At 50.0% G+C, this 16,943-nt stretch overlaps 1 protein-coding gene across 1 annotated transcript in view; it reads left to right on the forward strand.

Annotated features, from left to right (window-relative positions):
- Nucleotides 1-16,728, forward strand: part of IRX5 (iroquois homeobox 5) — a 22,362-nt gene extending 5,634 nt beyond the window's left edge. The window contains exons 4-5 of the mRNA XM_059382462.1: nt 15,039-15,122; nt 16,217-16,728. Coding sequence (XP_059238445.1) covers nt 15,039-15,103 — 65 coding nt within the window. The 3' untranslated portion in view covers nt 15,104-15,122; nt 16,217-16,728. The remainder of the gene's footprint in view (nt 1-15,038; nt 15,123-16,216) is intronic.
- Nucleotides 16,729-16,943: the final 215 nt, after the last annotated feature.

Consider the following 16,943-nt stretch of genomic DNA (forward strand, 5'->3'; position numbering starts at 1 on the left):
CCTCCTTGTTCACAATCAGCTTCCCCCCTCTCCCCCCCCCCCCCCCGTTGAATATGCAGCCCCCGGAGTCACCTTCTCTTCTAAAAATGTCAGAAGAATGGGCCAGTCCCCTTCTCTTAAGAGAGAGTTTAAGGACCACATCAGCTCTGCGGGGTTTTGGAAGCGCTGGCCCTAAACCCTGCCCAACGATTTTAAAAAAGAAAATTACAGGCCTCCTTGTGTTCTCGGGAATATGCAAATAGCGCGGCGCGGGCCTCCCAAGTCTGAGATCCTAGGCTCGGGGCTGGGAGCCGAATGCCCGCGGGGCTCCCTGGGAACGGGAATCGCGCACCAGGGAGCTCCCGGCGTTTCTCCCCTACGAGGGGCGGCGCGAGGAGCCTCCCGGCCAGGGAGCGAAACCACCAGGGGCCGGAAGGCTGGAACCCGAGTCGCTGCCCCCTGTCCGCATCCCTCCTGCCCTTGGCCTCTGAAGGGTCTACGGGTTACTCTGTGTACTTCATCTTGAATACAAGCCTCCAATTAAGTTTGGGGTTTGCTCTTTGCAGAGCTGAGTTCTTGGCCAGTGATTTTCTGGTGTCTAGAGACTTTCCAGTTTGGGGGAAGCCTGCCGCGCAGTTCGGGGTTCGGATAATTAGATGTCTCCCGCGTTTAATCCTAGAAGTAGTTTCGCGTCTTTACGCTCCCAAGTGCCTCCTCGAGCCCGCTTGGCCGCGTCTTGGGCCGTCTCAAAGGCAGAGCGTCTTGGAGGCGCTGAGAGCAAACTTCCGGGGTGCAGTGGAGTCGAGGTTTGTTCGCAGGGTTAGACTGGGGTGCGGGAGTTGCGCGAGGCAATGCTTAAGACACCTGGGTGCGGGGGCAGCGCGGACGTTTGCCACCTGCACTTGACTGCGCTGGTTCTGGACCCCTCGAGGAGCCTTTAGCTTGGCACTCAGGTCCCAGGAGGGCCGAATCCCAGGCAGCAGGGGCAGAGGGATCACTGCTTGGGGTCTATGCAGTCACCCGCCCTGAGGCAGCGCCAAACTGGGAATGACTGGATCCCTTCCCTTACTTCTCTGTGTGGGTCCGAATCAGTTCATGGGATTTGGGGGTGAAGAGCCAACAGCCCAGTCAATCCTCGAGGGCGCATGAGCGGACACTGAGGAGAAGCTACAGAAAGGGGACATTGCTGCTTGCATTCCCGCTCCTCGGCTCGGGGTGCTTGAGCTCGAAATGTTGTTCCCCGGCCTGGGTGCGGGGCCTGCATCGAGGCTTTCTGGTTTGCAAACCCTTCGGGGCCTCTCGTTTTGCTAGAGGTGCGAAGCCCTTGGAGCCTGGAAGCTTGCAGGGGGAGGGTCGTACGTGCAGTTTCAGAAATGACCCACCTGTCCCCCACGACTAGCAGCCAGCTCGGGCAGACGCAGGCAATAGCGCTTCGCAAAGCGCCCAAAGTGAAAGGAATGTGATTGCGCTCCCAGGAGGGAGCCGAACGCGGATGCAGTTTAGGAAGGGCGCCGCCTACTGGTCCCCGGGCGCCAGGCTGTTGGCAGAGAGGAGGAGTTAAGGCAAGACCTGTCTCTGTCTCCCACCCCCAGCGGGGTCTTAGCTCTGAACCCCAAGCGGGTGAAACTGAAACTGCCCAGCTACCGCACTCGCCGCGGCTCGGGTCCCAGGACCAAGTTAGCATTGGAGATTTGGAAAGCAGGGCTTGCGATTAGAACAGTTTTAACCCCACCGATTCCCGCCACGGTTTGGCCAGAAACTAGTCAGAAACTAGGCGGCAGGCAATTGAGGAAATACGCCCACGGTTGAAACAGTGTGCGGGTGGGAGACTGCCGCGGTGCGTGGCCCAGGCAGCGCGCCCCGGCTCCCGCTGGGCTTCAGGTGTGCGCTTACCTTCTGCTGGCCTTTCCGGGCCAGGGTTCTGGAACCCGCACAGTTTTGTTTTTAGTCTGCGGGCTGGTCTATCCGGAGTCTACCACGCAACCGCACCCCGTAAAACCGTTTCTGTCTTTTGGCCTATGCGTTGGACATCCATAGAAAAAGGAAAAACAAAACTACCTTCGCATTCTTGAAACCCTCCTATTTCGAAAGCATTTTGATGAGGTCGGCGCAGCAAACCAAGAGGTGCACACCTGAGCGTCCGCTTTTACTCCGACAGAAGCCCTAACCCATAGTGTCGACTGGGCTCCCCCGGTGCAGAGATACTGGGGGAAAGCGGAGGCGCGTCCTCGGCCTGGATCATGGAATCCCTTTCCACTCAGCCACCGACTAGGAAAATCGGGCCTGACTGAGAACTTGCCACCTGCCCTCCTGCCAAACTGGCCAAAACTGCAGGACTGTCCCTAGACCCACCCCACGGGTCTCTCTCGGTGACCTGGCCAGAGTTGCTCTCCTTTTCGTTTTCGTTTAAATGCGACTTGGGTCCAGGACACAAGAGGGGGCCCAGGTTGTGGCCTAAGGAAGGATCGCCTCTGGGACGGGGATGCAGCTCTGGACGCACCTCCTGCCCAGGTCGGCCCTTTCGGCCCTTGGGGGGGGGGGGGGTGTCTCTGGCCTCCTGTTGCCTTTAGGCCCCAGATCTCAGTCCCCAAGGCGGCCCTCCTGGCTGCGCTCGTTTCCGCGCCCGGACGAGCCCGGCGCGCCCAGACGCCACTTTTTCCCAGTGAAATCTGCTTTTATTTGCTCCGAGCAAACCCCGGGCTCTCAGCGCTCTCGCCTGATGGATGCAAATGTAAATGTGCACTTATTTAATTGGATCAGGCCCCAAGATAAAAGAGATAAACGGCTCCCCGTTTGCTAACTTATTTTCCGAGGCATGCAGCGCCGCGGAGGGGAAGCTAATGAAGGAGCCGCGCGTCGCTCAGCGCTGCAGCCCTCCACGGTTATAGTGCGCTGGCGGGTCGGTAGGCTCCGCTCGGCCGGCGGCTCCTCCTCGACCTCCTTTGCATGGCCCCTTGCCGCCGGGTAGGGAGCCCATGGGACCTTCTGTGTTCCAGGACCAGAAAGAGAGAAGGCGCGGCGCGGGCTTCGCTTTTGCAAATATCCCACTCACCGCCAGAATTTTCTCTGGCTCTTCCCCTTCTCGTCTCTTACTCAGCTCCCCTTGCTGGAGTCCAACCGGCCCCGGTCCATTTGATAGAAAATCCCTTCTTGCTTTCCTCCCCAGGCGTCGTCTTTTGCCCCAGGTGGCTGTCTCAGAGAGAAAGAAACCAGGGCCACGAAAAAGGCTAGGCGCGCCCCATCTCCACCTCCGCCACCAGGGTCCCGTGGAGCCGCCCTTTAGACAGAAGGACCCCCTTCTCTGTTCCCATATGGCTGTCTTTTGGAGCCTGGGGTTTCTTTCAGAATCGTCGGGACGCCATGGATTACCTCCCCTCCAGCCCGCTCCATAACGTGCACACGCAATATACACAGCCCTTCAATAATTTCAAGGGGTCACGGAACCGGACATCTAGACATTAGGAGGAGAAAGGTCTGCTTGGCTCTTCCTTCCCCGGGTCTGGAGTTCAGAACTTCAAAGCTGGCTCGTCCTCCTCCGCCATCCTTAGTTCGTTCCCCAAGCTGGGCCTGGGACTCCCCCCACTGCCAAATTGTTCTTCTTTTCGGAAGGGCTGGGGCGGAGGTCGGGGTGGGTGAGGACAGGAGGCCAGACACAGCAGCCTGCGGTACCTGGGGGTAAAGGAGACAGGGAAAGGGGAGCCCTCGTCGGAAACCCGCTCCAGGTAGCCCCCGGAAGCTAGGCTGGGCAGGACTTGGGAGGGCTGGCGCAGGGGAGGCTGGCCAGGGCTGGGCCGGGTGAGGCCGGGCTAGGCTGGGCGGCAGGGCCGCGCCCCGTCCCCAAGGCGCTGATGGATTGGCTTGTCAGGAGAGCTCTGTGCGCGGAGCCCATCAGAAAGCACTTACCTCGCTATACTGAAATTACTGTCTTTTCAGGGGCTAATTTGTGTAACTCCCATGGAGGGGCTTGGAGGGGGTTTGATGAGGCATAAAATGATGATTAATGAATTTATTGGCCACTGCTCATCAAACAAGGGCTAGAGAGCTCCGGTCCGCACGGTCCACACTGGCGGCCTGGCGGCGTTGCTCATCACAGCCGGGGTACCGCCTTGGGGGGTGGGGAGCGGGGTGCTTAGCGCTGCCAGGGTTTCCCCTAGCGCCTGGCCCTGGCCCTGGCGCTTTCGTTAACCTTAGCTGCTTCCTGCTGGCCAACCCTCGCATTCAGGGCTACTGCAGCCAGCCATGCCACCATCGCCCCCTGCGGGCGGGCTGCTCAGGCCTAGGGGGAGACTGGGCTCCGGTGGTGCAGGCCCAGATGGGTCGTAGCCTTTCCAGGCTCAGACTTGTAATAGCTGGGACAGAGTGTGACCAGGGAACCCGCAGGCAGCCCGGGAATGGAGGCATGGGCTGTCAGCGAGAGACCGTTTGGCTTACTGGTTGGGTGCTTGGGCCTTGGTGGCTAAGTCCTATCATCTGTAAAATGAGGCCTTATACCACCCCTGGTTTTGTGAGGATTCTAGTGAATGGCATACAGTTGTCCTTCAGTACAGTTACTGGGGTCACACTCTCTTAAGACTACTTCATGAGAGACACTAGCCAAGGCCTGGGGTTAAAAGGGAAGGGCAGCAAACAGACTTTGGGGAGGATCCTGCAAGAATGACTGATGTTCCTCCCCCCCCCCCCCTCCAGCCTGGAAGCACTCCGTGGGGCTTGATGGGGGGACACTGGGAGCTTGGGAAGGCAGTTAGACAGGGGAGCGACCTGATGATCAGAGCTCAGCTTTGGGAAGCTGGCTGGACAAGCCTTGGGATAGAATCAATTTCAGATCAGTTCTCCCTGGTGGTGGTGGTTCAGAACTCCTCCCACTCACAGCCTACCCTTTGTCTGCCTTTTGGAATCTGTCCACAAGGGCCTTTTGGCTTCCTCTGGTCTCAGTCAAGAACTTGCAGCCCATGAACTTGTAAATTCTGCTGAGATTCTTTATCTCCCCTGCCTACCTTGTATCCTCCGCACTGCCCCACCTTGATCTCTCAACAGTCTGCTCTACCTTTGACTCCCCAGGACATCCTGTCCTGCTGAAATAGTGCAGGAAAGACCTTGGCATTGATCCCATCCCGTGGAATGCTTAGATTGGCCTCCAGGTTAGTGCAGTTCTGCTTAACCTGAGCACCTAAGATATCCCAGATGTGCCATTCCAGGTATGACTTTGCAGCAGTGAACAAAACAAAGCTTACCTTCCTGGACCTTATACTGTGGAGGGGGAGACAGAAAGTGAGCAAATGAGGGTGATGATGGCATCTCACAATGTCTGGATGATGAGTATTGGCAGAAAAATTAAGTAGGGTGAGGATGTGGAAGGGATTTTGCTCCTTTAGCCAGGGTAGTCTGGGAAGCATCCCTTAGGAGGGGCCCTTGAGGAGATACCCGAAAGCAGTTGGGGGGTAGGCCATGAAGATATCTGAAGGGGCGATTTCTGGGCAGAGGGATAGCAAGTGCAAAGATCCTGAGGTCGGAACAGATTTGAGCAACAGCAAGGGGAACTTTCCAGGAGGTGATAAGGCCAAGGCATACCCAGGTTTGGGCTATAAGGGGTTTTGTTGGTCTTGGTGAGATCTTTGGGTTTAATGATGAGAGAGAGAAAGGAAGAGAGGGATGGTCTGGGGGAGTGATAGGATCTAATTTATGTCTTCGAGGCATCCCCAGACATGAGGAGCTGAAGCTCTGGGTGGGCAAGATCGGAGCAGGGCCCAGTTAGGAGGTTAAAGGTAGAATCCAGGGGGAGGTAATGCTGTCTTGGACACGGAGGTCGCCAGAGAAGTAGTGGTTGCTCCCAGTGATCAGGTTTAGGCCATATTTTGAAAGTAGAGTCAACAGGCTTTGCTGATAGATTGAATGTGGGAGGTGGGCCGAGGGGAATTCTGGATGCCCCCAAGAGTTTGGGTACTAAGGGACTTGGGAGATACCATTTGTTGAGATGTCAAATATAAGAGAGGCACGGGGATTTTATTATATTATTTTTTTTTCAAGATTTTATTTATTTATTTGACAGACAGAGATCACAAGTAGGCAGAGAGGGAGGCAGAGAGAGAGAGGAGGAAGCAGGCTCCCTGCTGAGCAGAGAGCCCGATGCAGGGCTGGATCCCAGGACCCTGGGATCATGACCTGAGCTGAAGGCAGAGGCTTTAACCCACTGAGCCACCCAGGCACCCCTATTTTATTTTATTTTATTTTATTTTATTTTTAAGAGGGAGAAAATAAGACACTATATGACCTGACCTCCATGCCCTTTGGCCCAGAAGAGCTGTTCCAGTGGACACAGGGCATCCAGGGACAAACCCTAAAACAAGCACAATGTTTTCCCTCCTGAAACCAGACATCTTCGAGCTCCCTGACCACCACATTTGCCCTTTTACTCCTGTATTTTTTTCTTTTTCTTTTCTTTCTTTCTTTCTTTCTTTCTTTCTTTTTTTAATCAGTGGAGACAACTGAGGTCCAGAAAGTGAAAATGACTCGCCCAAGCTCACACAGTGAGTTCCCAGGCAGAACGGAGCCAGAAATCCAGGTCTCCTCACTCCTCGGCTGTGTTCTGCCTGTGCCTCGCCCGAGCTGTGTTCTCTGGGATATCCGTATTTTAACAGAGAGCTGGAAACAAAATGCCTTAACAGAGAGGAATGAATTTATAATGGTGGAATCTCAGACACGGTGACAGGCTGTCAAGGGAGATATTTTTAGGCTGGGCCCGGAAACATCTTAGCCCTCCTCCAACGCTGCTGGAGGACTGCTGCCTCTTCAGGACTCTGCGTGTGAAGTGCAGATGAGGGCAAAGCTAGGAATGGGCCATCTCTCCCAAACACCCGACAGCAAGGAGGGTCTGAGCCTGCTGCCCCTGCCAAGGAGGGTTTTCTTCTGTAAATCATTGCTAGCTGAAAAGATTTGCTCATTTCTCTTGTTGGAAGTGACTGTCTGCCCGCCGCCCGCCGTTATCCTACATAATGCAAACAGAAATCAATGTTCCTTTACCCCTAGGTTCACAGAACACCTCCTATCAGACAAAGATTTGAATAGGAGGCAAGGCCCTGAATCATGGATCTTTCATGTATTTATTTTTGAATTCTTTCCTTCCCTTCCTCCCTCCCTCCATTCCTTTTTTCCTTCCTTCCTTTCTTTATGTCTTAGCTTGACTGTTTCTCCCCCCCACCCCCATCCCCACCCCCCCACCCTTAATTCTTTTCTTGACTCCTTGTGTTGGATATATGGTCGTCAGCTTGGGCATTTTTTTCTGTAAAACTATCAGTGGCTTTGTCCCAAGGGAACTCACAGGCCCTTAGGAACAGCATCTTGACATCTTTCAAGCAGAGTGAGACATCTGTTAGCCCTAGATTCCAAATACCCTCACAGTTCCACAGCATCCCAGACACCTTTCCAGCTAACTCGGTTTGACATCAGACTTACCACACAGTTGTCATTTCTGAGACTTTTTTTTTTTAGATCCAAACCACAAGGGTTTTTTTTTTTTTTTTTTTTTTTTTTTTTTGTTAGTTTTGTTTGCCCTCTATTTGTATCCAGCATCTAAATCCAAACCCTGTGGTAATAGGTGGCTCTTTTTCCAAATACTCATACATGCAAAGATGTTCATTGGCCCATGAGGACTGATTTTCCTGGATCACGTAAAAGCATGGATTAGCAGCAACTTGGAGAAAAGGGTTCATTTAGAATAAACACCACCTCTCTGCTCTCATGAAGAGTGTGGTACAAAAATCACTGGCCTGCTTTATTTTGGTTGGTGGAGTTCTTTTCCTCACCAAACTTTTTTTTTTTTTTTTCTTACTCACTTTCTTTTTCCTCTTTAATTTTCTTTTTTACTCTGGCAAACACCTGCCAGTTCCTACACCACGTAGGAGGAATGTCTGAGAAGACTCCATAGGACTTGAGTCTGTAAGGAATGAGCCCTTATGTTGCTCAGCCTCCTCAAAACGCTCGGGGCTCCCATTTTCAATGGCCCTGTCCTAGCCACCAACAATCACAATCACAACCACTATTTCCATAATAACTTCTTGCAAGTTTTGGAGTTTTGTCACCATCTACTTATCTTGAAAGGGATATTTATACCAGTGCTGCAACTGAAAAATGAGTATCACTTGCCATCAACACAAGACAATGGTAAAAAGCAAATTCGTGATGTGAGGTTCTTGGTGCCCTGGGCTCCGAAGGTGAGCGGCATCCCTCTCGGGGTCTCTGATTGGTCCCAGAGGCCTCCCCAACCCTATTCCTCTGCTTTGCAGACTGCCTCCAAAATTACATGGGCCACAGTCGCAAGTTTTCACCCTACCTAACACCACCTCGGGTGGCCCCGGAGATGGGCTTACTACACTTTGGAAAATGGTAACTGTTCATTTTCTAGGTATGGGAACAGCGGCCCCGACTTGTTCGACGTGCTCAAGATCACAAAGCTGTCTGGTGACAGAGCCAGGGAAGGCTTCCTCCCCTTCCCCAACCAGCTTCCCCGTGCTCCTTTCTGAATAAATGCCTTGGACAGTAGTCCTCATCTCCACGCCTGCGCTGGAGAAGTCAGGACCAAATTGGGAAGATTTCTGCAATGCTGCTGGGCTGTTTGTTGTTCCTTCTGTCCCCCTAGATCTGTGAGGTTGAAGCCCCTTTTTTCCTCCTCTGTGGGTCACTCTTTGGGGGTAAATGGCCAAGACCTACTACCCAATGTGCCCTTTCACGCCGTAGAAGACTCTGGTTGTTCTTTCCTTCTTTAGGGGAAGGAGAGGGGGCTGGGACCTCCAGCTCTGAACAGAGTTGTAGAGGGTGCTAGACCTGGGGGGGGGAGGGTGGTCCTTGCCCCTCATGTCCTCTTTCTCCAGCTGCTCACAAGTGGCACGTTTCTGTCCCCTTCCTTTCTCTCCCAAAGCCACCCATGGTCACACATGGTAACCTTGTTTATTGTCGGGGGGACTGTTGGGCCCCCAGCTGTAATGTCAGTCAGAGTCAACACTCCCCACCACATCTCCGACCTGTCCCCTCTTTCCTCCCTCTGTGAGGACCTTCTGCCCAGCTTGGTCACCTTGTGGGCACTTCCCTCAGTGGAAGAACCTCAGAAACAGGCCGCCACCTCTTTTTCCTCACATGGTCTCACTCCCCAGGTCCCATAGATCCTTCTAGGGGATCCTATTCAACTGCCTCCACTCCACTGCTCTGGTCTGAGCCTTAGTCATCTGTCACATGGACTATCACACATTCTCCCAGCTACCTTCGTGATACCAACACAGAGTCCAAAGCCTGACGTGGCCAGAGGATTCAATACCTGTTAGTGGAAATGCAAACAGATGAATGGACTCCAAGCCAGTCCACTGGTCTATATTCTCCCCCAGAAATAGGAGTTTTGAAATAGCTCTGGGGTCAGACCGAAGTGAGCTCAAATCTGGATGGCACTCTTTATCCAGAGTGTTTTTGTGAACAAGACTAAGTGACTTAGAAACCTCGACAGAAAGGCCCAGAAGCTGTGGAGATTGAACAGGTGGGCCCTAGTGCCGGCCTGACTGGCTACCATTCCCATCTGTGCCATGTGCCCGCTCGGTAACCCTGAGAGGTTTCCAGAACCTCTCTGAAATTCAGTGTCCTCATCTATAAAACAAGGATAACAATGATCTCCCTCTGACGTGAGGATTAAATGAGATAATGTGAGCAAAGCTCCCCAGAGCACAAGGTTGACGCTCCAGAAATGAACGGTTTTCCTAAAATTACTCCATACATACGATTTCTTTTGGCTGAAAATGACTTCAGCTGAGAATTTCTAAAATTGCATGGTGTGTTTGTCCCACGTCTTAACTACTTCACATCTTTTTTGCTGACCAGCAATGGTTAAGATGACTAGAGTTAAGAAGAGGAGAAAAAAAAAAGCTTATTTTAAGAATCACTCCTTGGAACATTATTTCATTACTTAAACTTTCTGCTGACTCATCTATTCCTTGGTGACTGAGTCTTTCTTTACCAATAACTTTAATTACATCAATCACTCATTCCCAAATCTGCTGAATAATGAGAAACTCTAGAGGTGACACTGCGGACTTCTGTCACACAAGCAGGGGCCTGTAGAAGGGGAACTGGTCTTCCTTCCTTTCTCCCTTTCTTTCTTCCTTCCTTCCCTCCTTTTCTTTTTTCTTTTCCTTCCTTCCTTCCTTCTTCTTCTTTTATTTTTTATATCAATCAGTACTTCAAAGAAAGAATGCATGTTTAGCTTTCATGATTTACTGTCTGCCCATCTGTCTCTCCATCCATTTATAATTAGCAATCTCCATAGCGGGGAAAATGACAATTCATAGCTTCTTGAATGGAATCAAATGGAATTTGTTTCATCTTCTGACTTTTTTTTTTTTTTTTTTAGTTCTAAGGCCCACTTGCCTCTATCTCCTGGCGGAAGCAGGCTGTAAAATACATAATATTTGAAAATTCCAACCCCCATTCTTTGGCTGTTAGTCACATGGTTCAAGGGTGAACGTACAGTAACAGCTCACTTACTGAGCTCCTAGTATATACCCGTTATTACAGGAAAGGTTTTATGGACATGATCTCAGGAGAACCTCATCGAACCAATGGTGTGGGCACTCTTAATATCCCCCACTTAATAGATGAAGAAACCAAGTCAGTGAAAAATTTACTTGCCTGAGTCCGGGCCGGAGTTGAGCCCATGGGAATGTCTGACCCTTATTTTCTGGGCCTTGATGGAACCAGGAAGGAGCTGTCCACTGGTTTTTGCTGCTTTAGGCAGTAGCTGATTTTTCTGGCTCTTGGTGGCTCCCTTCTGTGAGAAGAATAAGGTCCCAGCTCATTGTTGAACTGGAAATATTAACTGATGCTGCTGGGGAGCAGTGATCCCTACTTTGGTGAGAGTAGTAAGATGCCACTTGGGGTAGCGGGGATGGGGGGCTTCTCACAGAATCTTGCCCCGGAGTGCACGCTCTTCCTTTCTCGCCTGCCCTGTACACCTTGTCCTCTCCCTCTTGGACAGTGATGCCTAATAAGTCTGTCTCCAAGCTTACCCCACATCTTTCCATCTACATATTAGAGTATTAAAGAGGAGACAGTAGCCAAGGGAGCTATAGAATGTTGTAGAGCAGGAGAGTGACAAAATCAAAGCAACAATTCAAATAGATTCAAAGTCCCAATTCCTCTCTATCATTCCAGGCTCTTCATCAGTCTGACCTCTGTCTCCTGTGGGGCCCCATCTCCCAAGACTCCTCATGGATATCCTGTGCTGTGGTCCCACTGGCCAAATACTCACTCCCTGAGCCCTTTTTCCCAGGCTGGATTTTTTTTGGCTCAGAACAATCCAACCCAGGTTGCTGCCTAAATCCGCTCCTGCTTCAGAGATTGAGCTCAAGAGCTTCCAGAAACTTCTAGACTTTCTCAATGGTTCCAGCCCAACTGCTTTCTCTCCCTTGGGGGGTTGCTGCCTAGCAAGAAGCAAGCAGAGCATTGGCTCTGGGGTCAGCGTAAGCTGGGTTTGCCTTCCACCTCTGCCACACATTAGCTGTGTGACCTTGAGCAAGTTTCTTAACCTCTCAGAAACTGAGTTCCCCACAGTCAAGTCATGGTCATAGTATCTGTATCCTGGAAGTCTGGTCGGAATGAGTGTGAGACTGTCCCTTGGGTGCTTTAGGAAGTCATTCAATTCAGCACCACCTACAAGGCTGGTGTGTTCACAGACCACACCATACAGTGCCTTTATGTTTGGACAGAAACAAGAGGATTCCAGAAAGCACACTGTTCTGTGAGTTTGAACTGTTCTTTTTGTCTTTGCACGTATGTTTCCACAAACATGGAGACGTGGTTCTAAACTCTCCTGGTCTATTTGTCTTACACCAGAACTCTGCTGTTGTCTTACTATGGCTCTGTGGGATGTCTTAAAATGTGGTAGGGCAGTCCTGACTCTTGGTTTTTCTTTTTTGAAACGATTTATTTGACTTAGCTCTTTGGGGGCATCTATTCTTCAAGGCACATTTTAAGACGAGTTTATCAAGTATTTAAATCATTTATCTCTGCACCCTTGCCATCAATACTGTGCCAGCCATGGAGGCTTAGCTTTAGGTTATCAGGGTGAGAGCTCCCAAGTGATTTTTTAGGAATACAGGTTGAAGAAATAATAAATTTCACACCAGAGTTCTAGTAGGATGGGTTTCAGGCCCCCCCCCCACCCCCCCCCACCCCCGGTGGTCTGTGGGGGGCGGGGACATAGCTGAGGCCTCAGGTGTCTTCTCTTGGGTGGAAGGGAGGAGCAAAGGCCTGTAGTGGCTCTAAGGTCGGGTTTGGATCTGGCTGCATGAGGGTTTAGGAAGCATACCTACATCCACTGAGGGATGTTTTCTCACTTTGATTAAGTTCCCTTCATTCCCCTAGCCCAGTCCTGGAGCACTGACCTCAGAGCAGTGCAACTAAGCATGTAGGCTCCGGCCCCGGGCTGCCTGGGTTCCCATTCTCCATGTTTTCCTGCCACCTGTCCCACCTCAGTAAAGGACAACACACCATCTAGAAAGCTCCAGTCAGGGGGCGCCTGGGGGGCGCCATCATTTGAGCATCTAACTCTTGACTTCAACTCAGGTCATGATCTCATGGGTCATGGGATTGAGCCCTGAGGACACTCCCTGTTAAGTGGGGAGTCTGCTTGAAAATTCTCTCCCTCTGCCCCTCCCCTTGTTCTCTCTCTAATAAGTGAATAAATCCAAAAAAAAAAAAAAAAATTTTTTTTTGTTTTTTTGTTTGTTGTTTTTTTTTTTTTTAAATGAGTCACTTCTCAGCTTTTCCCAACTTTTCCCAATTGTCTCCTCCTGTTACTGAATGTAGACTCAGATTTGGTGGGATTCCACACATCTTCGATTTTTCCCTTGAGGCTTTACTTCCCTTCATTTCTGCCTCCATCACTGTGACACAGGCCACTGATCACTGTCACCTCTCTCCTCCTCCTCTTTCCTCCCAGCTCTAGTCCTGCTGTGGCAGTTAGTTGATTCTCCCCACTGAAGACAGAAGGTGTATGTAATGATATAATTCCTTGCCCCAAATATTTAATGCCTCTCTACAGGCCTCATACAAGACCCCAACTCTTAAGGCTGATGCTCCTTCAGATTCTGTGCTCTAAACCTGTAAAACTGTTTTCCATTGCTATGTACTGTTTGGCTTTCGGGCCTTTGCACATGCTGTCCCCTCTTCCTGGCATGCCCACATTCTCACTCTGTCCTCCACCCTATGTGGCAAAAGGTCTGTGCTTGAGGCTCCCCCCACAACCCTGTATTCAGTCTCTCTCTGTGCTGAAGGCATATAGTAAAGGATAAGCAAAATTTACTAGTTGCATGACCCTGGGTATGCAATTCACTTCTGGGGTTCAGTTTATCCATTTGTAAAAGGATCAGAATCATAGTGACGAGTCCATTGCAGTTAGACACGTTAGGATTTGTTTGTTTGTTTGTTTGTTTGTTTGTTTTCTTTTCTTTTCTTTTTTTAAAATAAACTCTATCCCTGATCTGGGGCTGAAACTCACGACCCTGCGATCAAGAGCCACGTGCTCCACTGACTGCGCCAACTAGGTCACCCACCCCTGGGTGGACACTTTAAAAGTCAGTATATGAGTCACTATCTCACAGGACTTGGGAGGGGGGAGTGAAGGAGATCATTGTAGGCAAAGTTCATAGATGAGTGGAGGAATAAACAGAGGCATAAGAGCCAGCGATCGCCTTAAGGAATTTTCAGTGAGATCAGACTCATGCCCCCACAGCCGACAGCTCCTTGAGAGTCATTTCCTTCCTTTCTTCTTGAAGGAACCTCAACTTTGTTTGGGGTGGCAGTGTGCCCAGTCTTAGGGGATATGCCATTTATGTCTAGGCCATTCATGATAATTTCATTTCCGTTTGCCACATGCTTTCTTTCCCAGCATCCCTTGCACCTAGGTGTCCATGTGACCAATTCTGGCCAATGAGACATGAGGAGAAATCTAATCTTTCCGAATTTCAATTTCTTGTAAAATGAGAGGTGGGATCAAAGAATAGTAATGTTTAATCCTCTTTCTTTCTTTCCTTCCTTTTCTTTCTTCTCTTTCTTTTCTTTCTTTCTTAGCAGAGAACCCTCCTTTCTGGTTCCTAAAAGATTTTTCCATGGAATCCTAATATATACAGCAATCAAAGTATAATTGCTTTAATCAAAAGGGAGGTTGAAGAGTACAGGAACTCGATCCTAGCCTTCACCGGCAGCCCACAAAACACCCTCTACAAAATAGCACTTGGAAAACCACTGGGTAGGAACACCTCTACATCCTGTTTTGGGTATTATTTTATTTGTGCATATTTTTGGACAACCCTTCTAGTCTAGCTTCCTGAATTTCCTTCGTGATCCATTCCCCTTGCCTCCTCCCCCTTTGGTCCCTATGCTTTCAATGAAATTAATTCGACTCTAGTTCCTGGGCTAGACATAGGATTTAAGTCTAACATTCTGTTCATCTGGATATGATGATTGGCTCAGCAATGTGCACGTGACCCAATTTGGTCCAATGAGATTGAGGCCAAGGATTTTCATTAAGGTGGAGGAGAGGTACACACGTTCTTGATCCATTGGACTTGCAGCGTGGTACTAAGAAACCTGAGAATGAAGGGAATGGAGCTGAGAGATGGAAAGAAAACAGGCCTTAGAGACTTTGAACCCTTGGATTCAGCTTTGCTTGAAGACTGACAGATTTGCTGTTGGATTTGGGGATTTGTGAGCTCATAAATTCCCTTCTAAGTAGTTTTACCTTCAACGCAACTCAGAGTGGCAACTAATAAAGATCATTTCCAGATCCTGAATCCTGGGACCTCTGAGGGGTAGATATGAAGATTGGTTACAGACTGTCCTGTTTTTCTCCTGGGCGTGTGGTAGGACTGTACTTCTCCAGTCATCCTGAAAGAGGCATGGCCTAGGACATCCTTTGCCAGTGAAACGTGCAGAGAAGTGTTATGCGTCACTTCTGGGCGGGGTTCTTTAAAAGTCAGTGCATGATTTACCTCTCTCTCTCTTTCCTTCCCATCATGATGTTCCAGATGGCGGAGGCTCCTTCAGCCTGGGTCCCAGACTGAGGACAATGTGGAGCAGAGAGCCCTGCTGACCCTCGATGGATCTGTACCGTGAGCAAGAAATAAACCTTTGTTGATTCAAGCCATTGAGCTACTGGCTCATTTGTAGAATAGCTCTCCTTAGCCTGTCCCTAATAATATAGTAGAATTTTTCTCCTTCTTCTCCCTCTTCTTCCTGTGCCTTCTCTCTCCCTCTTTCTCCCTCTCTTCTCCTGCTACCCTGCTCTGCCCAGCAGTCTTAAGTAAGTCTATTTCTTTTAACTTATCTTCTGTCAACAGACTTTTAAAGGCTTTCATGATGGTTCATCTACTGCCTCCCTAGTGATATCGAGGTGGACATTGGCAGGAGAAAACTAGCCTGCCCCAACAAAGCCATGCCCCTGGCATCAATACAGGTGCCAATCATTGCAGCAGTCAGCAAGTCATTCTCCCTAGCGCTCCAACCTCCCCAGCAGACCAACCTCCTAATCATATTATTGGACTCAAAAGGCTCTGAATCAAACCTTTTCCATTCATTATATTACGAAAATGGACAAAACCCTGAAGTTTGTGCTGTGGTCTTCGAAACATAAGGCTCTTGCCAAGATTTAAAAACGCAACAATTAAAAAAATTCCTATATACTGGATTTCATTGCTAATAAGCAATTTCTAGAGCAGATCGGTTAATTGAGCCAATGCACAAGATTCTGTAGCTGGGGGAGGGGGTTGGCAAATGCCTCAGTTCTTTGGGAAGCAGAAAAGTAGGAGTCAAACATTCCTGCAGCTTGGGAGTGATTATCGTCACTACCCTCTATGACACTGGTATGGCTCAGGAGTCTCAGAGTTACCTGCGAATGGGGGCCAGACAGACCATGTCAGTGAGTGGTGGGGGCTGTAGGAAACTGTGGTGATGCCTCTTTCACATTCGGCTCTAGCGGAGAGTCACCATATAAGAATATAGGTCTGGCATCGCTAGCTCCTTCAGAGGTCCCCCTACCCCCTTCCCTGGGGAAAGTTGAAATCCATTTAAATTGTCCATGTCCTCACATTTTTCCTAAAATACTATTCTATCCAAACTCCTTGGGCAAACCGCAGGTAGGATGTTTGATGGTTTATAACACGGTCATCCCTTCCCCTTTCCATTCTATGTGATCTCCGTTTTACAGGTGAGGAAATGGAGGCTCACAGAGGTAAAATGATTCACCCCGAAGGACACAGCCGGACCCCGAAGCTCAAGCCTATACCTCCTGACTCCAACTCAACCCCATCCCAGGGTCACCTGACAGCTCAAGTATGCAGCAGAGAGGATAACTGTCCACCAAAGACTCATGCTCCCATTTCCCTAGTCTAGGTTACCAATGGGTGGCAAGTGACAAGCCAGAACTACGGCTCCCCGCCATGTTTCTAGGTGAAGTCATGTGACTAGTTCTTGTCCATGGAATCTGAAAGGAAGTGCTACCTGCCAGCACTCGCTGGGAAGAAGTGGGTGTGCCTTCCCCACCCTCCCCTGCTCCCTCCACCACTGTTGCAGATGAACACAGCGACCTTGGAAACCATGCTTTAAAATCAAAGAACCTCAGGACAATAAACCTGTGGATTCCTGAATCATCTTTTGGAGAAAAGCCCCCCTCTAATCAGGAGCGTCCATTTTGGACTCGACATCAGGAATCAAGAAACCTCCACCGTTCGAGCCATTATACACTTTGGGTTTTGTCGCAGGGACTAGCATGACCATCTCTCTGCCAAAGTGAATGGATTTTTGAAAAATCTATCTTTTTCTTCTCCTTTCTTTATCGGCGGGAAGAGTCTCTAATGCACAGGGTCATCCTCTTGAATCCGATGGGTCTAGGGTGAGAAAATGACTCAAATGGAGTTTGGTTTCTGGAGGGGGGG

Source organism: Mustela nigripes, chromosome 17, assembly GCF_022355385.1.
Source record: "Mustela nigripes isolate SB6536 chromosome 17, MUSNIG.SB6536, whole genome shotgun sequence".
In the NCBI taxonomy this organism is placed as follows: Eukaryota; Metazoa; Chordata; class Mammalia; order Carnivora; family Mustelidae; genus Mustela; species Mustela nigripes.